At 35.7% G+C, this 22,029-nt stretch overlaps 2 protein-coding genes across 3 annotated transcripts in view; one reads left to right on the top strand and one right to left on the bottom strand.

Moving 5' to 3' along the window:
• Nucleotides 1-348: 348 nt before the first annotated feature.
• Nucleotides 349-14,488, top strand: LOC145564564 (uncharacterized). 2 transcript variants are annotated; one of them, XM_081624841.1, is made up of 14 exons: nt 349-680; nt 1,941-2,074; nt 2,191-2,346; nt 2,437-2,548; nt 2,668-3,010; nt 11,534-11,747; nt 11,863-11,952; nt 12,671-12,926; nt 13,179-13,291; nt 13,403-13,501; nt 13,618-13,665; nt 13,773-13,883; nt 14,000-14,090; nt 14,182-14,488. In XM_081624841.1, exons 1-14 carry the CDS (start codon nt 368-370, stop codon nt 14,304-14,306), a joined length of 2,205 nt encoding a protein of 734 aa, XP_081480967.1. In that variant the 5' UTR covers nt 349-367; the 3' UTR covers nt 14,307-14,488. The 2 variants fall into 2 exon arrangements, with proteins under 2 accessions (XP_081480967.1, XP_081480968.1); XM_081624842.1 differs by lacking the exon at nt 349-680 and having other exon boundaries at nt 1,947-2,089.
• A 784-nt stretch (nt 14,489-15,272) lies between these two features.
• LOC145562876 (mitochondrial intermediate peptidase, mitochondrial-like) overlaps nt 15,273-22,029 on the bottom strand; it is a 29,629-nt gene continuing 22,872 nt past the window's right edge. The window contains exon 17 of the mRNA XM_081623296.1: nt 15,273-16,143. Within this exon, the coding sequence (XP_081479422.1) occupies nt 15,878-16,143 (266 nt within the window). The 3' untranslated portion in view covers nt 15,273-15,877. The remainder of the gene's footprint in view (nt 16,144-22,029) is intronic.

Raw genomic sequence — 22,029 nt, 5'->3', positions numbered from 1 at the left:
GTCCAATTTGGTAAACATCCTTTAAGTGAAATCATAAACAACTCAAATTTTGGGGGTTGGATACGATAAATGACATAACCAATTTCCTGTGTCAGGGATTCCACTTAATACCGAAAAATTGTAACTTATCGTACACAAACCTTCATTATTAATTACTTCGTATTAGGCCTATAATATTAATTACGAGTACTTCATATTAGACCTATACTTCAAAATCAAGGATACGAGGTGAGAACGATACTACGATCACCTTATTCACCCCAACCTCCTTTCGATATGAATGATGTAATCCGCGTTACTCCGTATTTTATTTCCCTTATTTTTTTTCTCCTCCACAAAATAGAAATTTAAAAAATGATTTTATGACATGGCCAAAATGTTCATCAATCCAGTGGTTTCTCTCTCCTCCCCAAAAATGGCGTTTCTCACTCAACTCCACTCTCTCTCTCTACCCTCCACTTTCCTTCCCAAACCACCTTCTTTCAATCGCACCTTTTCTCTCTCCTCGAAGACGAAGACCAAGCCACAATTTACAGCTCAAACCAACAACAATGGCGGCGCTGCTGTTGTCTGGTTCAAGCATGACCTTCGAATCGACGATCATCCCGGCATTGTTTCCGCCGCTTCCAACTTCTCCAATGTTGTCCCTATTTACGTCTTTGATCCTCGTATTTTATCCCGTTAAGTCTATTTCTCTTTCTTTTTCTACTTGAATTTTAATTTCTTTGATAAAATTTCGGAGAAATTATCTGAATAAACGAGTTTAACCATCCATGAATTGGGTTAATTTTCTGATTGATAAGTTGCTTTGAGTTATGGTCTCATATTGATTAGTGATTTGCTTAGAATTCAATTTTGTGTATGAAATTTATTAATGTATGTAATTTGTAGCTTTATGTTTAGGAGGGAAATGAAGAAGCTTTATATTTAGGAGGGAAATGAAGAATTAGAAATTATGTTACTTTTAGTTGTATTTAGGAAGGAAATGAAGAATTAGAAAGTGGGCCGATTTTGTATTTGAAATTTACTAATGTATGTAATTTGTTACTTTAGCTGTATTTAGGAACTAGGAAGGAAATGAGGAATTAGATATTGGTTTAATTTTGTATTTCCAATTCATTAATGTATTTAATTTTTTAATTTAGTTATATATATAGGAGGGAAATGAAGAATTATGAATTGGTTATTTAAGGATTTTTCTTTCCATGGTATACACTATACAATTGAGAGTAGATTTGCAAGCCTGTAAATGTTGTGATTTGAATTGTGTTTGCATAGTGGCTTACACAATGTACTTTTGTTTGTTGTCGATTTTTGTGAGTTATCCTTCCGCGAGGGCTATGATAGTCTAGTCTTCCCTATATCGTTCCAATAAATCAAATGGCACAAACCTTAGAATGCCAACATGGGCCTTCTTTGTTCACAATGATCTGTGTGAATTTGACTCTCACACTTCTAAGCTTAGTTTAATGTAATTTGCTAAATTCAAGTGAAATGAGTGTGGATTTGTAGCATTTGAAGAACAAGTGTCATTAGAGATTTATAGATATTGTCGTGTAGAGTATGGACCCCATTGCTTCAATAGGCATTAAAGCTTAAAGGATGTTTACGATGACAGTCATTCTCACAGCTATATTTACAATAGGGCAGAACTGCAATAGACTTTAGAGTTGTACTTTTCTTTCTTTTTTTTTTTTTTTAGTTTTTACTCTTTGCTTTGGTTTGGACCGAATGACCGATAAAGTAAATTTCCACTAACAAGGATTATTGAGAGGTGGGTTCTTTGTTGTCACTGCTAGTATTACAGCTATTCTCTGTTCCATGCTATCTAAATAGTCATTCCTCAAAGTGCTAGCAGATGTGGACTGCCTCATGCGTGTGTTTATTGTGACCAAAGTATATTGTGGAGGCTTATTTGTAGTGACATATGGGTACTGCAGGTTTTCCTGATGAAATGGTAGAACTGCTTCTTCTTGCTGTAGAAGACTTAAGGAGGTCACTTAAGGAGCATGGTTCCAATTTGATGATCAGATCTGGGAATGTGGAAAGCATCTTAAGAGAACTAGTAAAAGAGGTTGTTACACATTAGGTATACTTAAATGCGATAATTAATAGTCAGTTTGTGAGAACATAGAGCATTCATAGTTTCACTTTGTTAATTTTATAAATGAGTACTTATTACTCAAACAGATTAAAGCAACCGTATTATTTGCCGAAGAAGAGGTAGAATATGATATGCGTTCTTTGGTTGCTACTGTTGATGATTCCCTAGCAACAGATCCTGTTCTAGATTGGAAACCAAAGATTGAGGTGTGGAGGACGTCTTTTTATGATGCAAAGTTGATGGTGATTGTCTCATTCTCATCTTAGTGATTACATTGTTTCATTACTTTCATGTATGCTTGACAAACATTGTGCTCACTAATAAACATGTAGAGCTTAGATGACTTACCTGCATTCTTTGGAGATGTGAAGAAACCTCAACACAATGATGTTTTATTGCTTGGTATTCCAAGATTTCATGGATGCTTTATGGACTTGGATTGGGGTGAGCTATCTTGTCCTCATTAAACCTTGTCTCTTTATCAGTTGAAGCGTGAATGTTTATTCTAGCGTTCCTACTCTATGCTGAATTTGTCATCAATAATGTCCATGGACTCATATCAGGTCATCTTCCCACTATCGATGATGTGTGTACATTCATGGACTATCATGCAAATAAAGAAAAAGAACAATGGAATTCCATCAAACACACTTCAGCAGAAGCTGTATTGAGAATGGATCACATGAAGCTGCTAAAATCCGGCAGCCCTGTGCCCGGGGAATCTAGGGTAACACAATTAGGGAGCAGCAGTCAAATTTCCAATGAAACTCAAAGAAAGAGGCTGAAAAACTCTGTTTTTGGTACAAGTAAAGGAAACATAGTTGCTGGCGGAACAGAAACTGTATTGAATGCATTGGCTGGGTATTTGAGATATCTGGAAGGAACAGCACGAGATGACTGGCAAGAGTAAGTTCTATTGTGATGATCTTTTCTTTAGCTCATTTTGGCTTGAGTTCCCTTTCACTTTATCTATTACTTCCTCCGTTTTCTTTTACTTGCAACACACCTTTTAGGCACGCAGTTTTAGGAGATGATTAGTGAGGGTAAACGAGCGATTTTATCAATATAATTTTTACACAAAGATTAGAATAAGGTTAAGTATCATTTGTAAAAATTATAATAAATATATAATTGTTTACATTACATAAACCCGACCTCAAAACACGTGCCACAAGGCTGTGTTGCAAGTAAAAAGAAACGGAGGAAGTACTTAATTGACATAACACAAATAAAATAAGACAAATGATTTCATAGAAATTTTGATGGATAAACTTTTCTTCCTGAATTTTTTAGATTTATAAGTATTTGATACTACCCTGAAATTATGTAGAAGGCATTGCAGGTACAAATAGAGTTGTCAATTCAGGTAAACGGGTCGGGTAAGAGTGGGTCGGGTCAATTCAGATTAATTCTATAACCTATGCGGGTTGGGTTTGGGATGGGTCATGCTTGAGTCGGGTCATACTTCTTATCGGGTTTGGGTCGGGTTACATTCGGGTAAGGTGAACAATAGGTCGGGTTTTCACAGGTAAAAACGGGTAATGGTATTTCTCAGGTTCGAGTAGGTTTGGTTCAAGTCAATAATTTGCGAGTTAGAATCAGGTCGGGTCATTCTCGGGTTTGAGTCGGGTTCGGTCCAAGTCAATAATTAGCGGATTATAATCAGGTTGGGCCATTTTCAAGTCGGGTTCAGTTCAAGTCAATAATTTGCGGGTTATAATCAGGTTTGGTCATTTCTAAGTCGGGTTAATCTCGGATTCAAGTCGAGTTATGTTCAAGTCAATAATTTGCAGGTTACAATCAGATCGGGTCATTTCCATATTCGGGTTCAACAAACTATAAATAGATAATTATCATTTTTATCAAGCTAATAATTTCCTTTGACTATAATATATATGGAAATATTCTAGGGAACTATAGTTTATAATTTAGAAAGATAATTATCTCCTTTGACCATACAACAAATATATAGTATATTTAAATCTTAAATTTGAGGATGATTCTACTAGACAAAATGCTTTGATCAATAATAATAAGGTGGTCTAAATTGCATTTAAGGTGATTTGAAATCGAGTTAGGAACAATTTGGGTTGAATTTAGGCCGGGTCAATAACAAGTTGTGTTAATTTCGAGTCGGGTTAGTAACAGATCGGATTGAATTTTTGGTTGGGTAAGTAATAGATATGGTAAAATTCAAGTTAGGTCAATAACAAGTCGGGTTGAATTTGGGTCAGGTCAATCACAAGTAGGGTTGATTTCAGGTCGGGTTTATAACAAGTAGGGTTAAATTCGTGTCAGATTAAAAACTGGTCGTGTGGAATTCAAGTCAGGTTAGTAACAAGTCGAGTTAAATTCGGGTTTTGAGGGAGTAAAACGAGTTTAGGTCAATTTCGGTTCAAGTCGGATTAGTACAAGCTAATTAAATAAACCGTTGTGAACCAATAAATCGGTGCAAGTTGTAAACCCAGTAAATTGGCTGTTTAAAGGAAAATTGGATGGTTCCAACAAGCCAATTGGATTTCCAGAGGATATTAGCGATTATGGTAAACATTTCGGCAATTTTTATTTTCGGGCGAAAAAAGTCAAAAAATTCCAAAATTGAAGGCTAATATCCACGCTTTTTGAGAAATTTTAGAGGTTTCAGGGCTCGGTGTCGAAAAGTCTTGAAATTCTATGGGTTACATTTCAGAGTCATATAATGTCGTTTGGAACCAAATATGATCATTATTTGTTGTCATAAATGTTCGTGGTAGACTTAAATTAATGAAATCAGTACAAGCTGTAAACCGATAAATTTGTCGTTTAAAGGCGAATTGGATGGTTCCACCCACCCAATCGGACTCCCGAAAAGTATTAGGGACCATGTTAAACATTTCAGCAATTTTAAATTGCGGGCGAAAAAAAATCTAAAAATTTCAAAATTGAAGGTTAAAACCCACGTTCTGTGAGAAATGTTGGAGATTTCGGGTCCCGGTGTAGAAAAGTATTAATATTTTAGGAGATACATCTCGGGGTCATATAATGCTATTTGGAACCATATATGATCATTATATGTTGTCATAAACGTTCGCAGTAGGCTTGACTTAATGAAATCCGTGCAAGTTGTAAACCGGTAATTAAGTTGGTCGTTTAAAGGCAAATTGGATGGCTCCACCAACCCAATTGGGCCCCCGAAGGGTATTAAGGACCATGGTAAACATTTCGACAATTTATATTTCCAAGCGAAAAAAAGTCAAAAAAATTCCAAAATTGAAAGGTAATTCCACTTTTTTTGAGAAATTTTGAAGGTTTCGGGGCCCGGTGTCGAAAAGTTTTGAAATTCGATGGGATACGTCTTGGAGTCATATAATGCCGTTTGGAACCAAATATGATCATTATTTGTTGTCATAAATGTCCGTGGTATGCTTGATTAATGAAATCAGTGCAAGTTGTAAACCGATAAATTAGTCGTTTAAAGGCAAATTAGATGGTTCCACCCACCCAATCGGACTCCCGGAGGGTATTAAGGACCATTATAAACATTTCGACTATTTTTATTTCCTGGCGAAAAAAAGTAAAAAAATTCCAAAATTGAAGGCTAATATCCATCCTTTTTGAGAAATTTTGGAGGTTCCGGAGCTCGGTGTCAAAAGGTCTTGAAATTCTGTGGGATACATCTCGGAGTCATATAATGCCGTTAGGAACCAAATATGATCATTATTTGTTGTTATAAGTGTTCGTGGTATGCTTGAATTAATGAAATAAGTGCAAGTTGTAAATCGATAAATTAGTCGTTTAAAGGCAAATTGGATGGTTCCACCCAGCAAGGTATTAGGGAGCATGGTAAACATTTCGGCAATGTTTAATTCCGTGTTAAAAAACCAATAAATTTCAAAATTGAACGTTTATATCCACGTTCTTTGAGAAATTTTAAAAGTTTCGGAGCCCAATGTAGAAAAGTATTAATTTTTTAGGGGATACATGTTGGGGTCATATAATGTTGTTTGGAACCATATATGATCATTATATGCTGTCATAAACGTTTGCAGTAGGCTTGAGTTAGTGAAATTCGTGCAAGTTGTAAATAGGTAATTAAATTAGTTGTTTAAAGGGAAATTGGATGGTTCCACCAACCCAATTGGGCTCCCAGAGGGTATTAGGGACCATGGTAAACATTTCGGCAATTTTTATTTCCGGGGGAAAAAAAGTCAAAAATATCCAAAATTGAAGGCTAATATCCACGTTTTTTGAGAAATTTTGGAGGTTTCGGGGCACGGTGCCGAATAGTCTTGAAATTCTAGGGGATACACATCTCGGGGTCATATAATGCTGTTTGGAACCAAATATGATCATCATTTATTCTCATAAATGTTCGTGGTAGGCTTGAATTAATGAAGTCAGTGCAAGTTGTAAACTGATAAATTAGTCGTTTAAAGGCAAATTGGATAGTTCCACCCACCCAATCGGACTCCTAGAGGGTATAAGGGACCATGGTAAGCATTTCGGCTATTTTTATTTCCGGACGAAAAAACACAAAAAATTCCAAAATTGAAGGCTAATATCCACGCTTTTTGAGAAATTTTGGAGGTTCCGGAGTTCGGTGTCGAAAAGTCTTGAAATTCTATGGGATACATCTTGGAGTCATATAATGTCGTTTGGAACCAAATATGATCATTATTTGTTGTCATAAATGTTCTTGATATGCTTGAATTAATGAAATCAGTGCAAGTTGTAAACCGGTAAATTGGTCGTTTAAATCCTAATATGATGGTTCCACCCATCTAATTAGATTCTCGGAGGATATTAAGGACAATCGTAGACATTTCGGCAATTTTTATTTCCCGGGGAAAAAAAGTAAAAAAATTCTAAAATTGAAGACTAATATCCACGCTTTTTGAGAAATTTTGGAGATTTCCAGGCCGATTTCGAAAAGTCTTGAAATTCTAGGGGATACATCTTGGGGTCATATAATGCTGTATAAAGCCACATATTATCATTATTTGTTGTCATAAATGTTCATGGTACGCTTGAGTTAATGAAATCCGTGCAAGTTGTAAATCGGTAATTAAATTGGTCGTTTAAAGGCAAATTGGATGGTTCCACCAACTCAATTGGACTCCCGGAGGATATTAGGGACCATGGTAAAAATTTCGGCAATTTTTATTTCCGGGCGAAAAAAAGTAAAAAAAATCCAAAATTGAAGACTAATATCCACGTTTTTTTTAGAAATTTTAGAGGTTTCGGGGCCCGGTGTCGAAAAGTCTTGAAATTCTAAGGGATACATCTCGGGGTCATATGATGCTGTTTGGAACATATATGATCATTATTTGTTATCATAAATGTTCGTGATACACTTGAGTTAATGAAATCAGTGCAAGTTGTAAACCGGTAAATTAGTCGTTTAAAGGCAAATTGGATGGTTCCACCCACCCAATTGGACTCCCGGAGGGTATTAGGGACCATAGTATACATTCCGACAATTTTTATTTCCTGGCGAAAAAAATGAAAACATCCTAAAATTAAAGGCTAATACTCACGCTCTTTGAGAAATTTTGTAGGTTTTAGAGCTAGGTGTAGAAAAGTATTAATATATTTAAGGATACATCTCAGTGTCATATAATGCAGTTTGGAACCATATATGATCATTATATGTTGACATAAATGTTTCGTAGTAGGCTTGTGTTAATGAAATCATACAAGTTGTAAACCGGCAAATTGGTCGTTAAAATGCAAATTAGATGCTTCCACCCATCTAATTGGACTCCCGGAGTATATTAAGCACCATAGTAAACATTTCGGCAATTTTTATATCCTAAGGAAAAAAAATTAAAAAATTCCAAAATTGAAGATTAATATCCACGTTTTTTGAGAAATTTTGGAGGTTTCGGGGCCGGTGTCGAAAAGTCTTGAAATTCTAGTTAATACATCTCGGAGTCATATAATGCTGTTTGGAACCATATATGATCATTATTTGTTGTCATAAATGTTCGTGGTACGCTTGAGTTAATGAAATCGGTGCAAGTTGTAAACCGGTAAATTGGTCGTTTAAAGACAAATTGGATGGTTCCACCCACCCAATGGGACTCCTGGATGGTATTAGGGTCCATGGTAAACATTTCGGCAATTTTTATTTCCGGGCGAAAAAAAGTCAAAAATTATCAAAATTGAAGGCTAATATCCATTTTTTTGAGAAATTTTGAAGAATTCAAGGCCAGTGTCAAAAAGTCTAGAAATTCTAGGGGATACATCTCAGGGTCATTTAATGTCATTTGGAACCATATATGATCATTATTTGTTGTCATAAATGTTTGTGGTAGGCTTGAGTTAATGAAATCGATGCAAATTATAATCCGGTAAATAGGTTGTTTAAAGGCAAATTGGAAGGTTCCACACTTCCACCCACCCAATTGGACTCGCGAAGGGTATTAGGGAACATGGTAAACATTCCGGCAATTATTAACTCTGGACCAAAAAAGTTTTAAAATTCCAATAGTAAAGGCTTTTTTATCCACGCTTTTTGAGAAATTTTTGAGGTTTCAGGACTTGTTGGCGAAAAGCCTTGAGATTATAGGAATATATATCTCGGGGTCATATAATGTCGTTTAGAACCATATATGAACACTATTTGTTGTCATAAATGTTCATGATAATTTTGAGTTAATGAAATTGGTGCAAGTTGTAAACTAGTAAATTTGTAGTTTAAAGGCAAATTAGATGGTTCCACCCACCCAATTGGACTATCGGAGGGTATTAGGGACCATGGTAATCATTTTGGCAATTTTTATTTTTTGAGGAAAAAAAAATCAAAAATTTCCAAAATTAAAGACTAATGTCCATGCTTTTTGAGAAATTTTGGAGGTTTAGTGGCCCGTTGTCGCAAAGTTTTGAGAATTAAGGGAATACATATGGGGTTCATATAATGTCATTTGAAACCATATATGATTATTAAATATTATCATAGATGTTAGTGGTTGGCTTGAGTTAATGAAATCGATGCAAGTTGTAAAAATTGGCCGTTTAAAGGTAAATTGGATGGTTCCACCCACCCAATTGGACTCCCAGAGGGTATTTGGGACCATGGTAAACATTTCGGCAATTTTTATTTACTGGCGAAAAAAGTCAAAAATTCCAAAATTGAAGACTAATATCCACGCTTTTTGAGAAATTTTGGAGGTTTCGGGGCCTGGTGTCGAAAAGTCTAGAAATTTTAGGGGATATATTTCGAGGTCATATAATGCTGTTTGAAACCATTTATGATCATTTTTTGTTATCATAAATGTTCGTACACCCGCTTGAGTTAATGAAATCAGTGGAAGTTGGAATCCGGTAAATTGGTCGTTTAAAAGCAAATTGAATGGTTTCACCCACACAATGGGACTCCCGAACGGTATTAGGTAAAATGGTAAACATTTCGGCAATTATTTTTCTCGGGCGAAAAAAAGTCAAAATTTTCAAAATTAAAAGCTAATATCCACGCTTTTTGAGAAATTTTGGAGAATTGGGGGCCCGGTGCGAAAAGCATTAAAATTCTAGGGGATATATCTTGGGGTCATTTAATGACGTTTGGAACCATATATGATCGTTATTTGTTATCATAAATGTTCGTGGTAGACTTGAATTAATGAAATCGGTGCAAGTTGTAAACCAGTAAATTGGTCATTTAAATGCAAATAGGATGTTTCCACCCACCCAATTAGACTATCTGAGGGTATTAGGGACCATGGTAAACATTTCGACAATTTTTATTTTCCGGCAAAAATAAGTCTAAAATTTCCAAAATTGAAGGCTAATGTCCACGCTTTTTAAGAAATTTTGGAGGTTTAGTTGCCCGCGTGATGTCTCAAAGTCTTGAGAATTTAGGGAATACATCTAGGTATCATATAATGCCATTTGGAAGCATTTATGATTATTATATGTTATCATAGATGTTAGTGGTAGTCTTGAGTTAATGAAATCGGTGCAAGTTGTAAGCCAGTAAATTGGTCTTTTAAAGGCAAATTGGATGGTTCCACCCACCAATTAGCGAAAAAAAATCTAAAAATTCCAAAATTTAAGGCTATCCATGCTTTTTGAGAAATTTTGAAGGTTTCGAGGTCCGGTGTCGAAAAACCTTGAAATTTTAGCTGTTTGGAACCATATATGATCATTGAGTCGGGTCACGTCGGGTCATACTTCTTATTGGGTTTTGGTCGGGTTTATAACAGGTCGTGTTGCATTTGGGTCGGGTGAACAATAGGTCTTGTTTAATTATGGTATTCACGGGTTAAAACGAATAAGGGTAATTCTCGGGTTCGAGTTGGGTTCGGTTCAAAGTCAATAATTTGCGGGTTAGAAACAGGTCGGGTCATTCTCGGGTTTGAGTCGGGTTAGGTTCAAGTCAATAATTTGCGGGTTATAATCAGGTATGGTCATTTCCAAGTCGGGTCATTCTCAGAGTCAAGTCGGGTTTTGTTCAAGTCAGTAATTTGCAAGTTCTAATCAAGTCGGGTCATTTTCAAGTCAGGTCACATTCAGGTTCAACTAACTATAAATACATAATTATCATTTTAATCAAGCTAATTTTTTCCTTTGACTATAATATATATGACAGTATACTAGGGATTTATAGTTTATAATTTAGGAAGATAATTATCTCCTTTTACCATACAACAAATATATACTATATTTAACTCTTAAATTTGAGGATGATGATCCTTTCTTTTGTTGGTCTGGACTGACTTGGTCTCCCTAGACAAAATGATTTGATCAACAATAGTAAGGTGGTCTAAATTGCATTTAAGGTGATTTGAAATCGGGTCAGGAACAATTTGGGTTGAATTTAAGTCGGGCCAATAACAAGTCGTGTTGATTTCGAGTCGGGGTAGTAACAGATTGGGTTGAATTTTTGGGTCGGGTTAGTAATAGGTCTGGTAAAATTTCGGGTCGATTCAATAACAAGTCGGGTTGAATTTGGGTTAGGTTAATAATAAGTTGGGTTGATTTAGGGTCGGGTTTGTAACAGGTTAGGTTAAATTCGGGTCGGGTTAGGAACGGGTCGAGTTGAATTCAAGTCAAACTCGGGTATTTGTATGGGACCGAAAGTGGATATATTTGTATGGGACTGAAAGACTACTTGCTTGGTTAATGCTCAACACTGACCAATTCGCCTAAGCATGCATGAATAGATTGCAACATTCAGATTAGTCTTTTGCTCTACAAATTTTCAAAGGTGCAGATATCATGAAATATAAAAAGGGCTGTAGAATTTTTAAGGTGTTAAACTTCAGCATTTTTGTTTCTAATTTCTATTGCTGTTCCAATATCTGCATGATATGTACTTGCTATCCCAGTAGAAGAATATAGTATGTGGCTTGTCCTCTGTAATTATTGCTAAACCAAGACTTGTTAAGTCACTCCAGTGTAAATTAATCTCCCATTGAGTTTATAATTCCTATCCTGATGTGGTTTCAGGGTTCACCTAAAGTTGAGGGAGACTGAAATCCGAACTGGAGCTTCATTTGGAGCTCTTTTTGGATCTGCTTTGCAGCTTGGCACCATATCCCGTAGGAGAGTATATTATGAAGCAATAAGATATGAGAAAGAACGAAATGGTGGGTTTTTATCTCCATTTGGGTATTCTACGACAACAGTTGCTGCTGCCATTGATGCAGTATGCTCAATAGAGGTGTGAGGATTGATAACTTGACTGAAAGCTGTCTTTTTTTTTTTTTGTTTTTTTTATTAAACAAACTTTGTTTTTCTAATTGTTGTCAGCTAATCCTTCTAAATATTTATGGCAGTGGTATTGGCTTCTGAGTTTGAAAAGCTTATCTCAGAGGGAAGAACCGTACTCTAAAAGACTGTGGAGATGGAATGGCCACCTAATTCAGGTATGTTAATTGATAGGGAATAGGTGGGGGATGTATATTTTGCTCGTACCCTTTTCCCGTCTATAGGGAAGTGACTCTTGTTGGACCAACTTATCTTTATTCTAAGAAATCTTAACTATGGTGGGGGCTTATGGAGTTTGGAGCTCGAATAGGGCATGTAGATGCTGCTACTGTCTTCAGTTTTTTTCTCTGAAAAGCATTCGTTCCTTTCTTCCGCAATGATGTATCTTCTCCATATTTTCGTATCATGTTGTGTTCATTTAAAGCACGCTTGACTCTCTAATTCTCTAAACTAACCTTTACCAAAAGTTCATCTGCCTTTTTGAAATGATGTTACTACTTCTGCTTGAGGAAATTTTGGTGCATTCACTCTGAGTTATTTGATTTTGTTTGAGGCAGTTTAACTGTCCTTGTCATTGTCAATGTTAGACATGAGCTTGATGGGGTTAATTCCTTAGATAGTCAGCTGGTTTGTTGATTATAGTAGTTTCCAAATGTGATATTACAAGTCCAGTCGGTGATGTAAATGTAGGATTCATCATTCATGTGACACGGTTTTTATTTTATTTTTATTTTTTTGAGTATTTTCAATAGATCATTTTTTTTTTTTTTTCTGGTTGAGTATCTGAATTTCTCCTGGCATAACTGTGAATCTCTGACATGTGTGGCCAAAATTGAATTGTAGATTTTTGGCTACTAAACACTGTTCTGTTTTTAGTACACAGTTGTTGGTTGTGAAGGGCCTGCTGTTCTTCTTGTCCATGGATTTGGGGCTTTCTTTGAGCATTATCGTGACAACTTGAGTAATATAGCTGATGGTGGGAATCGAGTTTGGGCTCTTACTCTTTTAGGCTTTGGACGGTCTGAAAAGCCAAATATTGTTTACAGTGAGCTCATGTGGGCGGAATTATTACGCGACTTCATTGTTGAGGTTGTGGGTGAGCAAGCACATCTTGTTGGAAACTCAATTGGTGGTAGGTTTCAACTTGCCTTTTCTTCGCCTTTTCTTCAACAGACATTTGAATTTAATGCTCTGTTCTTAGGCCTTATTTAATTCACCTTATTTCCATTTATTTCAAGAATAGATAAGTTTAGATTAGGGTTTATAAGGGCTACCAAAGATCAATTTACCACTAAATGAAGTTCAGTATGTTCAAATAAGTTCAGATATGCTCTGTTCTTATTTCCTTCAATACCTGTTGTAATCTATGTTTTTTGAATGTCAGGATACTTTACTTCAATTGTTGGTGGTCTTTGGCCTTCACTGGTCAAATCTATTATTCTTATGAACAGTGCTGGAGATGTTTTTCCAGGATTTTCCTCTCTGCTATTCTTTAAGGTGAGGAATTTATGAGCTGTATGATTGCTACTTGAGTAGCTTTTGGAGAAGTGCTCATGAAAACTAGATTTTGCACTAAGAACAGCTTTTTTCCATCCGAATCCATTGTAGGAAAGACAAATTTCTGGGGCTGCTTGGTTGGGATCAAGAGCAATTCTGCAATACTTGAGATTTAGCATAAGAAGCCTCGTTAAAAATTGCTACCCTACTGTAAGTGGGCTCATTCACAGCTATGCTTGATAACTGTAACTTGTTCTAGGCTTTTATTATTATTTCATTTCATTCTCTTTGTTAACAATAATTTTTATGTTATTTCAAATTTGAAGCAACCTGAAAGGGCTGATGACTGGCTCATCAAGGAAATGCTTAGAGCTGTATCCTCTTCTATTAATGAGATTTGGTTTTCCGTTGCTGCTCTATTTCTGTTTTGCTTTATACTTTCCTATGTTTCAAGCATTGTCAACCTTGATGTTTGCACAAGTCATATGATCCTGGCTCGGTAGAGGTTTTAGAGAGTGTATTCAGCTTCAATTTGTCCATTCCTCTTAATCATCTTTTAAGCAGATTAACGGGGAAGGTTTTAATTATACAGGTAATTCTAATTTTGTTTGCAATATTAATAATAATTGATGATTAAGTTCTAGCTGTATATGATAAAAACTACTAGGCATTCAACTCATGTCTGATTGGTTTATTTATTTTCGTCAGGGAATGAAAGACCCAATAGCTGATCCTGGTTCCAAGCTTGCTATGTTCAGAGAGCACTGTGAAGGAATCATGATCAAGGAGCTTAATGCTGGTAATTACACCTTTCAAACTCCTGAATTTATTTTTGTACGAAAGTCTGAATACTTCAGTTGGATACTATAACCATGGTGTTGATACTGTAGGCCATTGCCCCCATGATGAGTGTCCAGATGAAGTCAATGCTATGATCTGTGAATGGATATCAGAGATTGAGAGCAAAATTCATTCTGAGAGCTTTGATTCATCAATCAGCTCACCATGCACATAACACAATTATGCTACCATAACCGTGTAAAAAATAAAGCCCAATAGCAAACACAATTATTTAGCCATTGGGTGATACCATTGATTTAGTTGGAAAATTATTAGGATGACTATGTAAAGTAGCTCAAGCTTGACATGGACAAACATGTAATACAAGTATTATTAATCTATCAGAGGGTTCTTACTCGCACTTGTTCCTGCTTTGCAATGTCATTTATTGTGAATTTGTTAATCACAATCACAATATCTGATACTCCATCCTTTTGTAATTGCAACGTGAAGGAGATGCATGATATTTATTGACAGTGAGCCTCACACATAAAAAATATTCTATCATAGAAAACCAGTGATCAAACAACCTATAGTCATGATCAATAGGAAAATCAAAATACAGGTAGTAAAATTCCTTAGGTTCTTTTCACTTTACAAAAATATTACTAAGAACTAATACTACATAACATTATTTTAATTCAAAAAAAAAAATTAAAAGAAAAAAAAAGTTAAAGTTTAACAAATATAAATAAAATTCGGATAATTAATTTGTAATCACTAAAAATCAATATCACAAAGTAAAATTTTTTGTGAATCAATAATATATTCTATTCAGTTATTTTAGGGAAAAAAATTAAAAAAAAAAAAAAACATACTTCAGATAAGATACATTCTTGAAAAGTACTTGTAAGAACTAAAAGTTTTGTTGCCAGTTAATAAATTCTCCCTTAAATTCATCAAATATCAAGCAAAGTGAACAAAACCTTAATATAATTGATAGACTATACTATAGATATATCATGGCCTCCAAATCCTTTTGAGCTTCTACTCCGATGTTGCTCAATCTCAAAACCTATTATAAATCAACAATTTGTTATTTACTCGTAGCTACTATGGAGTAGTATCAAATAAAAATTCACTAGACCAATATTGAACGAAATCTAATTAGAATAAAGTATCAAAATTGACATCTGATGAACTTATAAGTTCCAAAATTCGCTCTTTTGAGCAAACGAGAGCAAAAATAGTCATTGAGAGACAAGAATGAGACAAGAAGCAACGATTTACAAATAGCTATGTCTTACAATATTTCTTAAACATCATGCACTAACCCTGTATGTAAACAATTAGTGGAAAGAATACTTGCTTTGGCAAAGTCATCCAAAGATCCTTGAAAAATCTGATTTCTTCAATGCAGGTGACTCAACTTGCTCTGGTGGGGCATTCACTATGTCACTTCTTCTCGAGAGTACATTGGCAGTAATTTGGTTGACAGAATACACCCTACTGGCAGTAATTTGGTTTACAGAGTACATTGGCAGTAGCCAGAATAATGTCCCAAGCCTTAGCCCCCTGAACAGGATAAGGTCGACTCTTTTATCCCTTGCTACTAATCAGGAGGCCTTAGCTCTGAGCCTCTGATGATTTCTTAAAAATCTAGATTAAAGCAATCATAATGTCAGCTTCTCAAAGAATGATCACAATGGATCTACCACCAACTGGTGATCTCATGGAAGGAAACACCTCCAAACACCAGTACCCATTACCCAATAATCGCTATCTCCTAATGCCATTTCTACAAGTCTAACAAACATGTGGAGGTTCTCTCAATTCAAGCTTCATCTCTTCAGAGAGTGCTCTTATGTCAGGAATCACACCCCCATTGGAATATCTTATACTGCCATTCCCGACTAAATCTTTCAACAAGTCAACTGGCTCTACAGCACCCCCATGCTGCAAAAACTTTGTTCGAAGGGCAGTCCCAGTTTCGAGCGAGAGGGGATCCTCTTGACATGTATTTTTCCATATGGTTGCAGCAAAACACTTGGCATATAAATAGCTGTAGTATCCTACAAACAAGTAGAAGATACTCTCAGAACATATACTGTGTGGCACCCTTGAGCAAGGAGCCAAAAGCATGACATAAACGCAAGACACAGCAAATTATAAGACTATGAGAAAAGGCAGCTTTTAATTATAGATCCCTTTTCAAGCATCATGATACATTGGTGTACTATAAAAGATGGTGATGATGATACCTCAATTTGGAAACTAACTAGAAAAAATCAGAAGATGACACAACAACACATCAAAAAATACATGAAAGAAATCAACTCTTAAGTCAGGAATTTCAGGAACTATACAAACAGGAACAAATTTATGTGAGTTGAATCATGGCAAGTGTTGCACATAAAACTGGTCTTAAAATGGCTTAATGTTGATATAAAGTATAGACACATGGTAGCTCCAAGAAGTCTTAACAAACTGTTATCTCGTTTTCAGTTGCTACAAAGTAAAATTACTCGCTGATATGTAGAAGCATATTAGGAGTAATACATTAAAACATTCCAAATCCAAATTGGCCATATCTATGAAATATCAACAATGAACAAGACAAGAAAGTCGTCAAATGAGCCAAACTTCTTATTGTAGCTAGAGCTGTCAATTCGGGTAAATGGGTCGGGTTTTGGTCAGGTCAACTCGAATTAATTCCATAACCTATGCGGGTCGGGATTGGGTTGGGTCATGCTTGAGTCGGGTCAATCAGGTCATACTTCTTATCGGGTTTGGGTCGGGTTTAGGTCGGGTTAATAACAAGTCGGGTAAACAATAGGTCGGGTTTAATTCAGGTTTTTACGGGTTAAAACGGTTTAGGGTAATTCTCGGGTTCGAGTCGGGTTCGGTTCAAGTCAATAATTTGCGGGTTTAAATCAGGTCGTGTCATTCTCGGGTTTGAGTCGAGCTCGATTCAAGTCAATAATTTGCGGGTTATAATTAGGTCGGGTCATTTTCAAATCGGGTCAATCTCGGGTTCAAGTCGGATTTGGTTCAAGTCAATAATTTGCGGGTTATAATCAGGTTGGGTCATTTCCAAGTCGGGTTATGTTCAAGTAAAAAATTTGAAGGTTACAATTAGGTCGGGTCATTTCCAAGTCCGGTCATATTCGAGTACAACTAACTATAAATAGATAATTATCATTTTTATCAAGATAATTATTTCCTTTGACTATAATATATATGGCAATATACTAGGTAACTATAGCCTATAATTTAGGAAGATAACTATCTCCTTTGCCATACAACAAATATATACTATATTTAACTCTTAAACTTGAGGATGATGCTCCTTTCTTTTGCTGGCGTAGACCGATTTGGTTTCCCTAAACAAAATGCTTTGATCAACAATAATAAGGTGGTTTAAATTGCATTCAAGGTGATTTGAAATCGGGTCGGGAATAATTTGGGTTGAATTTAAGTCAAGTCAATAACAAGTCGTGTTAATTCGAGTCGAGTTAGTAATAGATCGGGTTGAATTTTTGGGTCAGGTAAGTAATAGGCCTAGCAAAAGTCGGGTCGGGTCAATAACAAGTCGGGTTTAAATTGGGTCAGGTCAATAACAAGTTAGGTTGATAACAAGTCGGGTTGTTTTCGGGTCGGATTTGTAACAGGTTGGGTTAAGTTGGGGTCGGGTTAGGAACGGGTTGGGTTAGTAAGAAATCGGGTTAAATTCAGGTTTTAACGGGTTAAAAAAGGTTTGGGTCAATTTCGGTTCAAGTCGGGTTCGGTGCAAGTTAATTAAATTGGTCGTTGTAAACCGGTAAATAGGCCGTTTAAAGGCAAAGTAATTGATACCACCGACCCAATTGGACTCCCGGAGGGTATTAAGGACCATGATAAACATTTCGGCAATTTTTTTTCCGAGCGAAATAAAAAATTCAAAAATTAAAGGCTAATATCCACATTTTTGAGGAACTTTGGAGTCTTCGAGACCCCCGGTGAATAAAAGTCTTGAAATTTAAGGAAATAAATCTCGGAGTCATATAATGTCGTTTGGAACCATAATTAATAATTATTTGTTGTCATAAATATTCGTGGTAGGCTTGAATTAATGAAATTGGTGCAAGTTACAAAATCGATAATTGACCGTTTAAAGGCAAATAGGATGGTTCCACACACCAAATTGTACTCCAAAAGGGTATTACGGACCATGGTAAACATTTCGGCAATTTCTATATCCGTGGGAAAAAGGTCAAAAAATTGCAAAATAGAAGGCTTATATCCACATTTTTTGAGAAATTTTGGAGGTTTGGAGCCCAGTGTCGAAAAGCCTTGAGATTATAGAGAATACATCTCGGGGTCATACAATGTCGTTTGGAACCATAAATGATCATTATATGTTGTCATAAATGTTCGTAGTAGGCTTGAGTTAATGAAATCGGTGCAAGTTGTAAATTGGTCGTTTAAAGGCAAACTGGATGGTTCCACCCACGCAATTGGACTTCGGAGGGTATTAAGGACCAAGGTAAACATTTCGACAAATTTTACGTCCGGGCAAAAAAAAAAATTAAAAAAGTCCAACATTGAAGTCTAATATCCACGCTTTTGAGAAATTAAGGAGTTTTCGGGGCCCAGTGTCGAAAAGTTTAGAAATTTTAGGGAATACATTTCGGGGTCATATAATGTCGTTTGGAACAATAAATGATCATTATTTATTGTCATAAATGTTCGTTGTATGTTTGAGTAAATGAAATCGGTGCAACTTGTAAACTGGTTACTCGGCAGTTTAAAGGGAAAATGGATGGTTTCACGGTGGACTAGAGGGTATTAAGGACCACTGTAAACATTACGACAATTTTTATTTAGGGGCAAAAAAAAGTCAAAAAAATTAAAGTCTAATAACCACGCATTTTGCGAAATTTTGGAGATTTCGGAACCCGGTCGAAAAGTCTTAAAATTATAAGGGATATATCTCGAGGTCATATACTGTCGTTTGGAAACATTTATAATTATTACATGTTATCATAAATGTTCGTGGTAGGCTTAAGTTAATGAAATTAGTGCAAGTTGTAAACAGATAAATTGTCGTTTAAAGGCAAATTGGACAGTTCAACCCACCCAATTAGACGCCCGTAGGATATTAGGGAACATGGTAAAAATTTCGGCAATTTATATTTCTGTGCGAAAATAAGTCAAAAAATTCAAAAATTGAAGGCTATTATCCACGTTTTTAGAGAAATTTCTGAGGTTTCGAGGCCCGGTGTCAAAAAGCCTTGAGATTCTAAGAGACACATCTCGGGGTCATATAATACCGTTTGGAATCATATATAATCATTATATGTTTTCATAAATGTTTTTGGTAGGCTTGAATTAATGACATCGGTGCAAGTTTTAAACCGGTAAATTGGCCTTTTAAAGACAAATTGGATGGTTCCACCCACCCAATTGGGAGGTATTAGACACTGTGATAAATATTTCGGCAATTTTTATTTCCGGGCGAAAAAAAAATCAAAAATTTAAAAATTGAACGCTAATATACACCTTTTTGAGAAATTTTGGAGTCTTCGGGATCCGGTGTAAAAAGTCTCGAAATTCTAGGGAATACAGCTCAAGATCATATAATGTCGTTTGGAACCATATGTAATCATTATTTTTGTCATAAATGTTCGTAGTGGGCTTGAGTTAATGAAATCAGTTCAAGTTGGTCGTTTAAAGGCAAATTGGATGGTTCCACCCACCCATTTGGACTTTCGGAGGGTATTAGGACCATGGTAAACATTTCGACAATTTTTATTTCCAAGCTCAAAAAAAATCAAAAAATTCCAAAATTGAAGGGCCAATTTACCTAGAATGTTTTTTTAGAAATTTTAATGGTTTCGAGGCCCGGTGTCGAAAAGAAATGAAATTTTTGAGAATAAATCTCGGGGTCATATAATGCCGTTTGGAACCATATATGATCATTATATGTTGTCATAAATGTTCGTAGTAGGCTTGAGTTAATGAAATAGGTGCAAGTTGTAAACCGGTAAATTGGTCGTTTAAAGGCATATTGGATGGTTCCACTGAACCAATTGGACTAAAAAACATGGTAAACATTAAAAAATTCCAAAATTAAAGGCATATCCGAGTTTTTTGTACCCAATGTCGAAAGATTTGAGATTTTAGGGAATACAACTCAGGGTCATACAACGTCGTTTGAAACCATATATGATAATTATTTGTAATCATTAATGTTCATGGTAGACTTGAGTTAATAAAATAGGTGCAAGTTGTAAACCGGTAAATTGGTTGTTTAAAGGCAAATAGGATGGTTCCCAACTTGGACACCCGGACGGTATTAGGGACCAAGGTAAACATTTCGGCAATTTTAATTTTCAAGCGAAAAAAAGTAAAAAAAAAATCCAAAATTGAAGGCTAATATACACGATTTTTGAGAAATTTTTTAGGTTTAAGGGCCTGATGTCGAAAAGCTTTGAGATTTTAGGGGATACTTCTAAGGGTCATAAAATGCTGTTTTAAAACATAAATGATCATTATATGTTGTCATAAATGTTCGTGGTAGACTTGAGTTAATGAAATCAGTGCAAGTTGTAAACCGGTAAATTCACTATTTGAAGGCAAATTAGATGAATCCACCCACCTAATTAGACTCCCGGAGGGTATTAGGGACGATGGTAATCATTTCCGCAATTTTTATTTACAAGCGAAAAATTCCAAAATTTAAGGCTAATATCCACGCATTTTGTAAAATTTTGGAGGTTTCGAGGCCTGGGGTCGAAAAGGCTTGAGATATAAGGGGATAAATCTTGGGGTTATCTAATGTCGTTTGGAACCATATTTGATCATTATATGTTGTCATAAATGTTCGTGGTAAACTTGATTAATGAAATCGTGGCCATTTAAAGGCAACTTGGATGATTCCAACCACCTAATATGACTCTCAGAAGTTATTAGAGACCATGGTAAACATTTCGGCTATTTTTTTTTTAAGGGATAAAAAAAGTCGTAAAATTCCAAAATTGAAGGCTAATATCCACGCTTTTTTGAAAAATTTTGGGGATACATCTCAAGGTCATATAATACCGTTTAGAACCATATATGATCAGTATAAGTTGTAATAAAAGTTTGTAGTAGGCTTGATTTAACGAAATCGGTGCAAGTAGTAAACTGGTAAATTGGCCGTTTAAAGGCAAGTTGGATGGTTCCACCCACCCAATTGGAATCTCGAAGGATGTTAGTGACCATGGTAAACATTTCCGTAGTTTTTGTTTTGGACGAAAAAAATGTCAAAAAATTCAAAAATTGAAGGCTAATATCCACCTTTTTTAGAAATTTTAGAGTTTTCGGGGCTCAGTGCCTAAAAGTCTTGAAATTCAAAGCAACAAATCTCGGAGCCATATAATGTCGTTTAAACGGTAAATTGGACGTTTAAACGCAAATTGGATGGTTCCACACTTCCACCCACCCAATTGGACTCCCATAGGGTATTAGAACCATGGTAAACATTTTCTAGGTGAAAAAAAGTCAAAAAAATTCCAAAATTGAAGGGTAATATCCACGCTTTGTGAGAAATTTCGAAGGTTTCGGGGTCCGGTGTCGGAAAGTATTGAGATTTTAGGGGATACATCTCGGGGTCATATAATGCTGTTTGAAACCATAAATGACCTTTATATGTTATCATAAATGTTCGCGGTAGGCTTGTGTTAATGAAATAGGTGCAAGTTGTAAACCGGTAAATTGGTCGTTTAAAAGCAAATTGGATGGTTCCACCAAACCATTTGGACTCCAAAAGGGTGTTAAGGACCAAGGTAAACATTTCGACAATTTCTGGGCGAAAAAAAAAAAGTCAAAAAATTCAAAAATTAAAGGCATTCAGAAATTTTGGAGGTTTCAGGATCCGGTGTCGAAAAGACATGATATTTTAGGGAATACATCCGTGGGTCATATAACGTCGTTTG

Source organism: Chenopodium album, chromosome 10 (assembly GCF_948465745.1).
Source record: "Chenopodium album chromosome 10, dcCheAlbu1.1, whole genome shotgun sequence".
NCBI lineage: Eukaryota > Viridiplantae > Streptophyta > Magnoliopsida > Caryophyllales > Amaranthaceae > Chenopodium > Chenopodium album.
The sequence above is the reverse complement of the archived record's forward strand: the minus strand, read 5'-3'. Positions and strand labels throughout refer to the sequence as shown.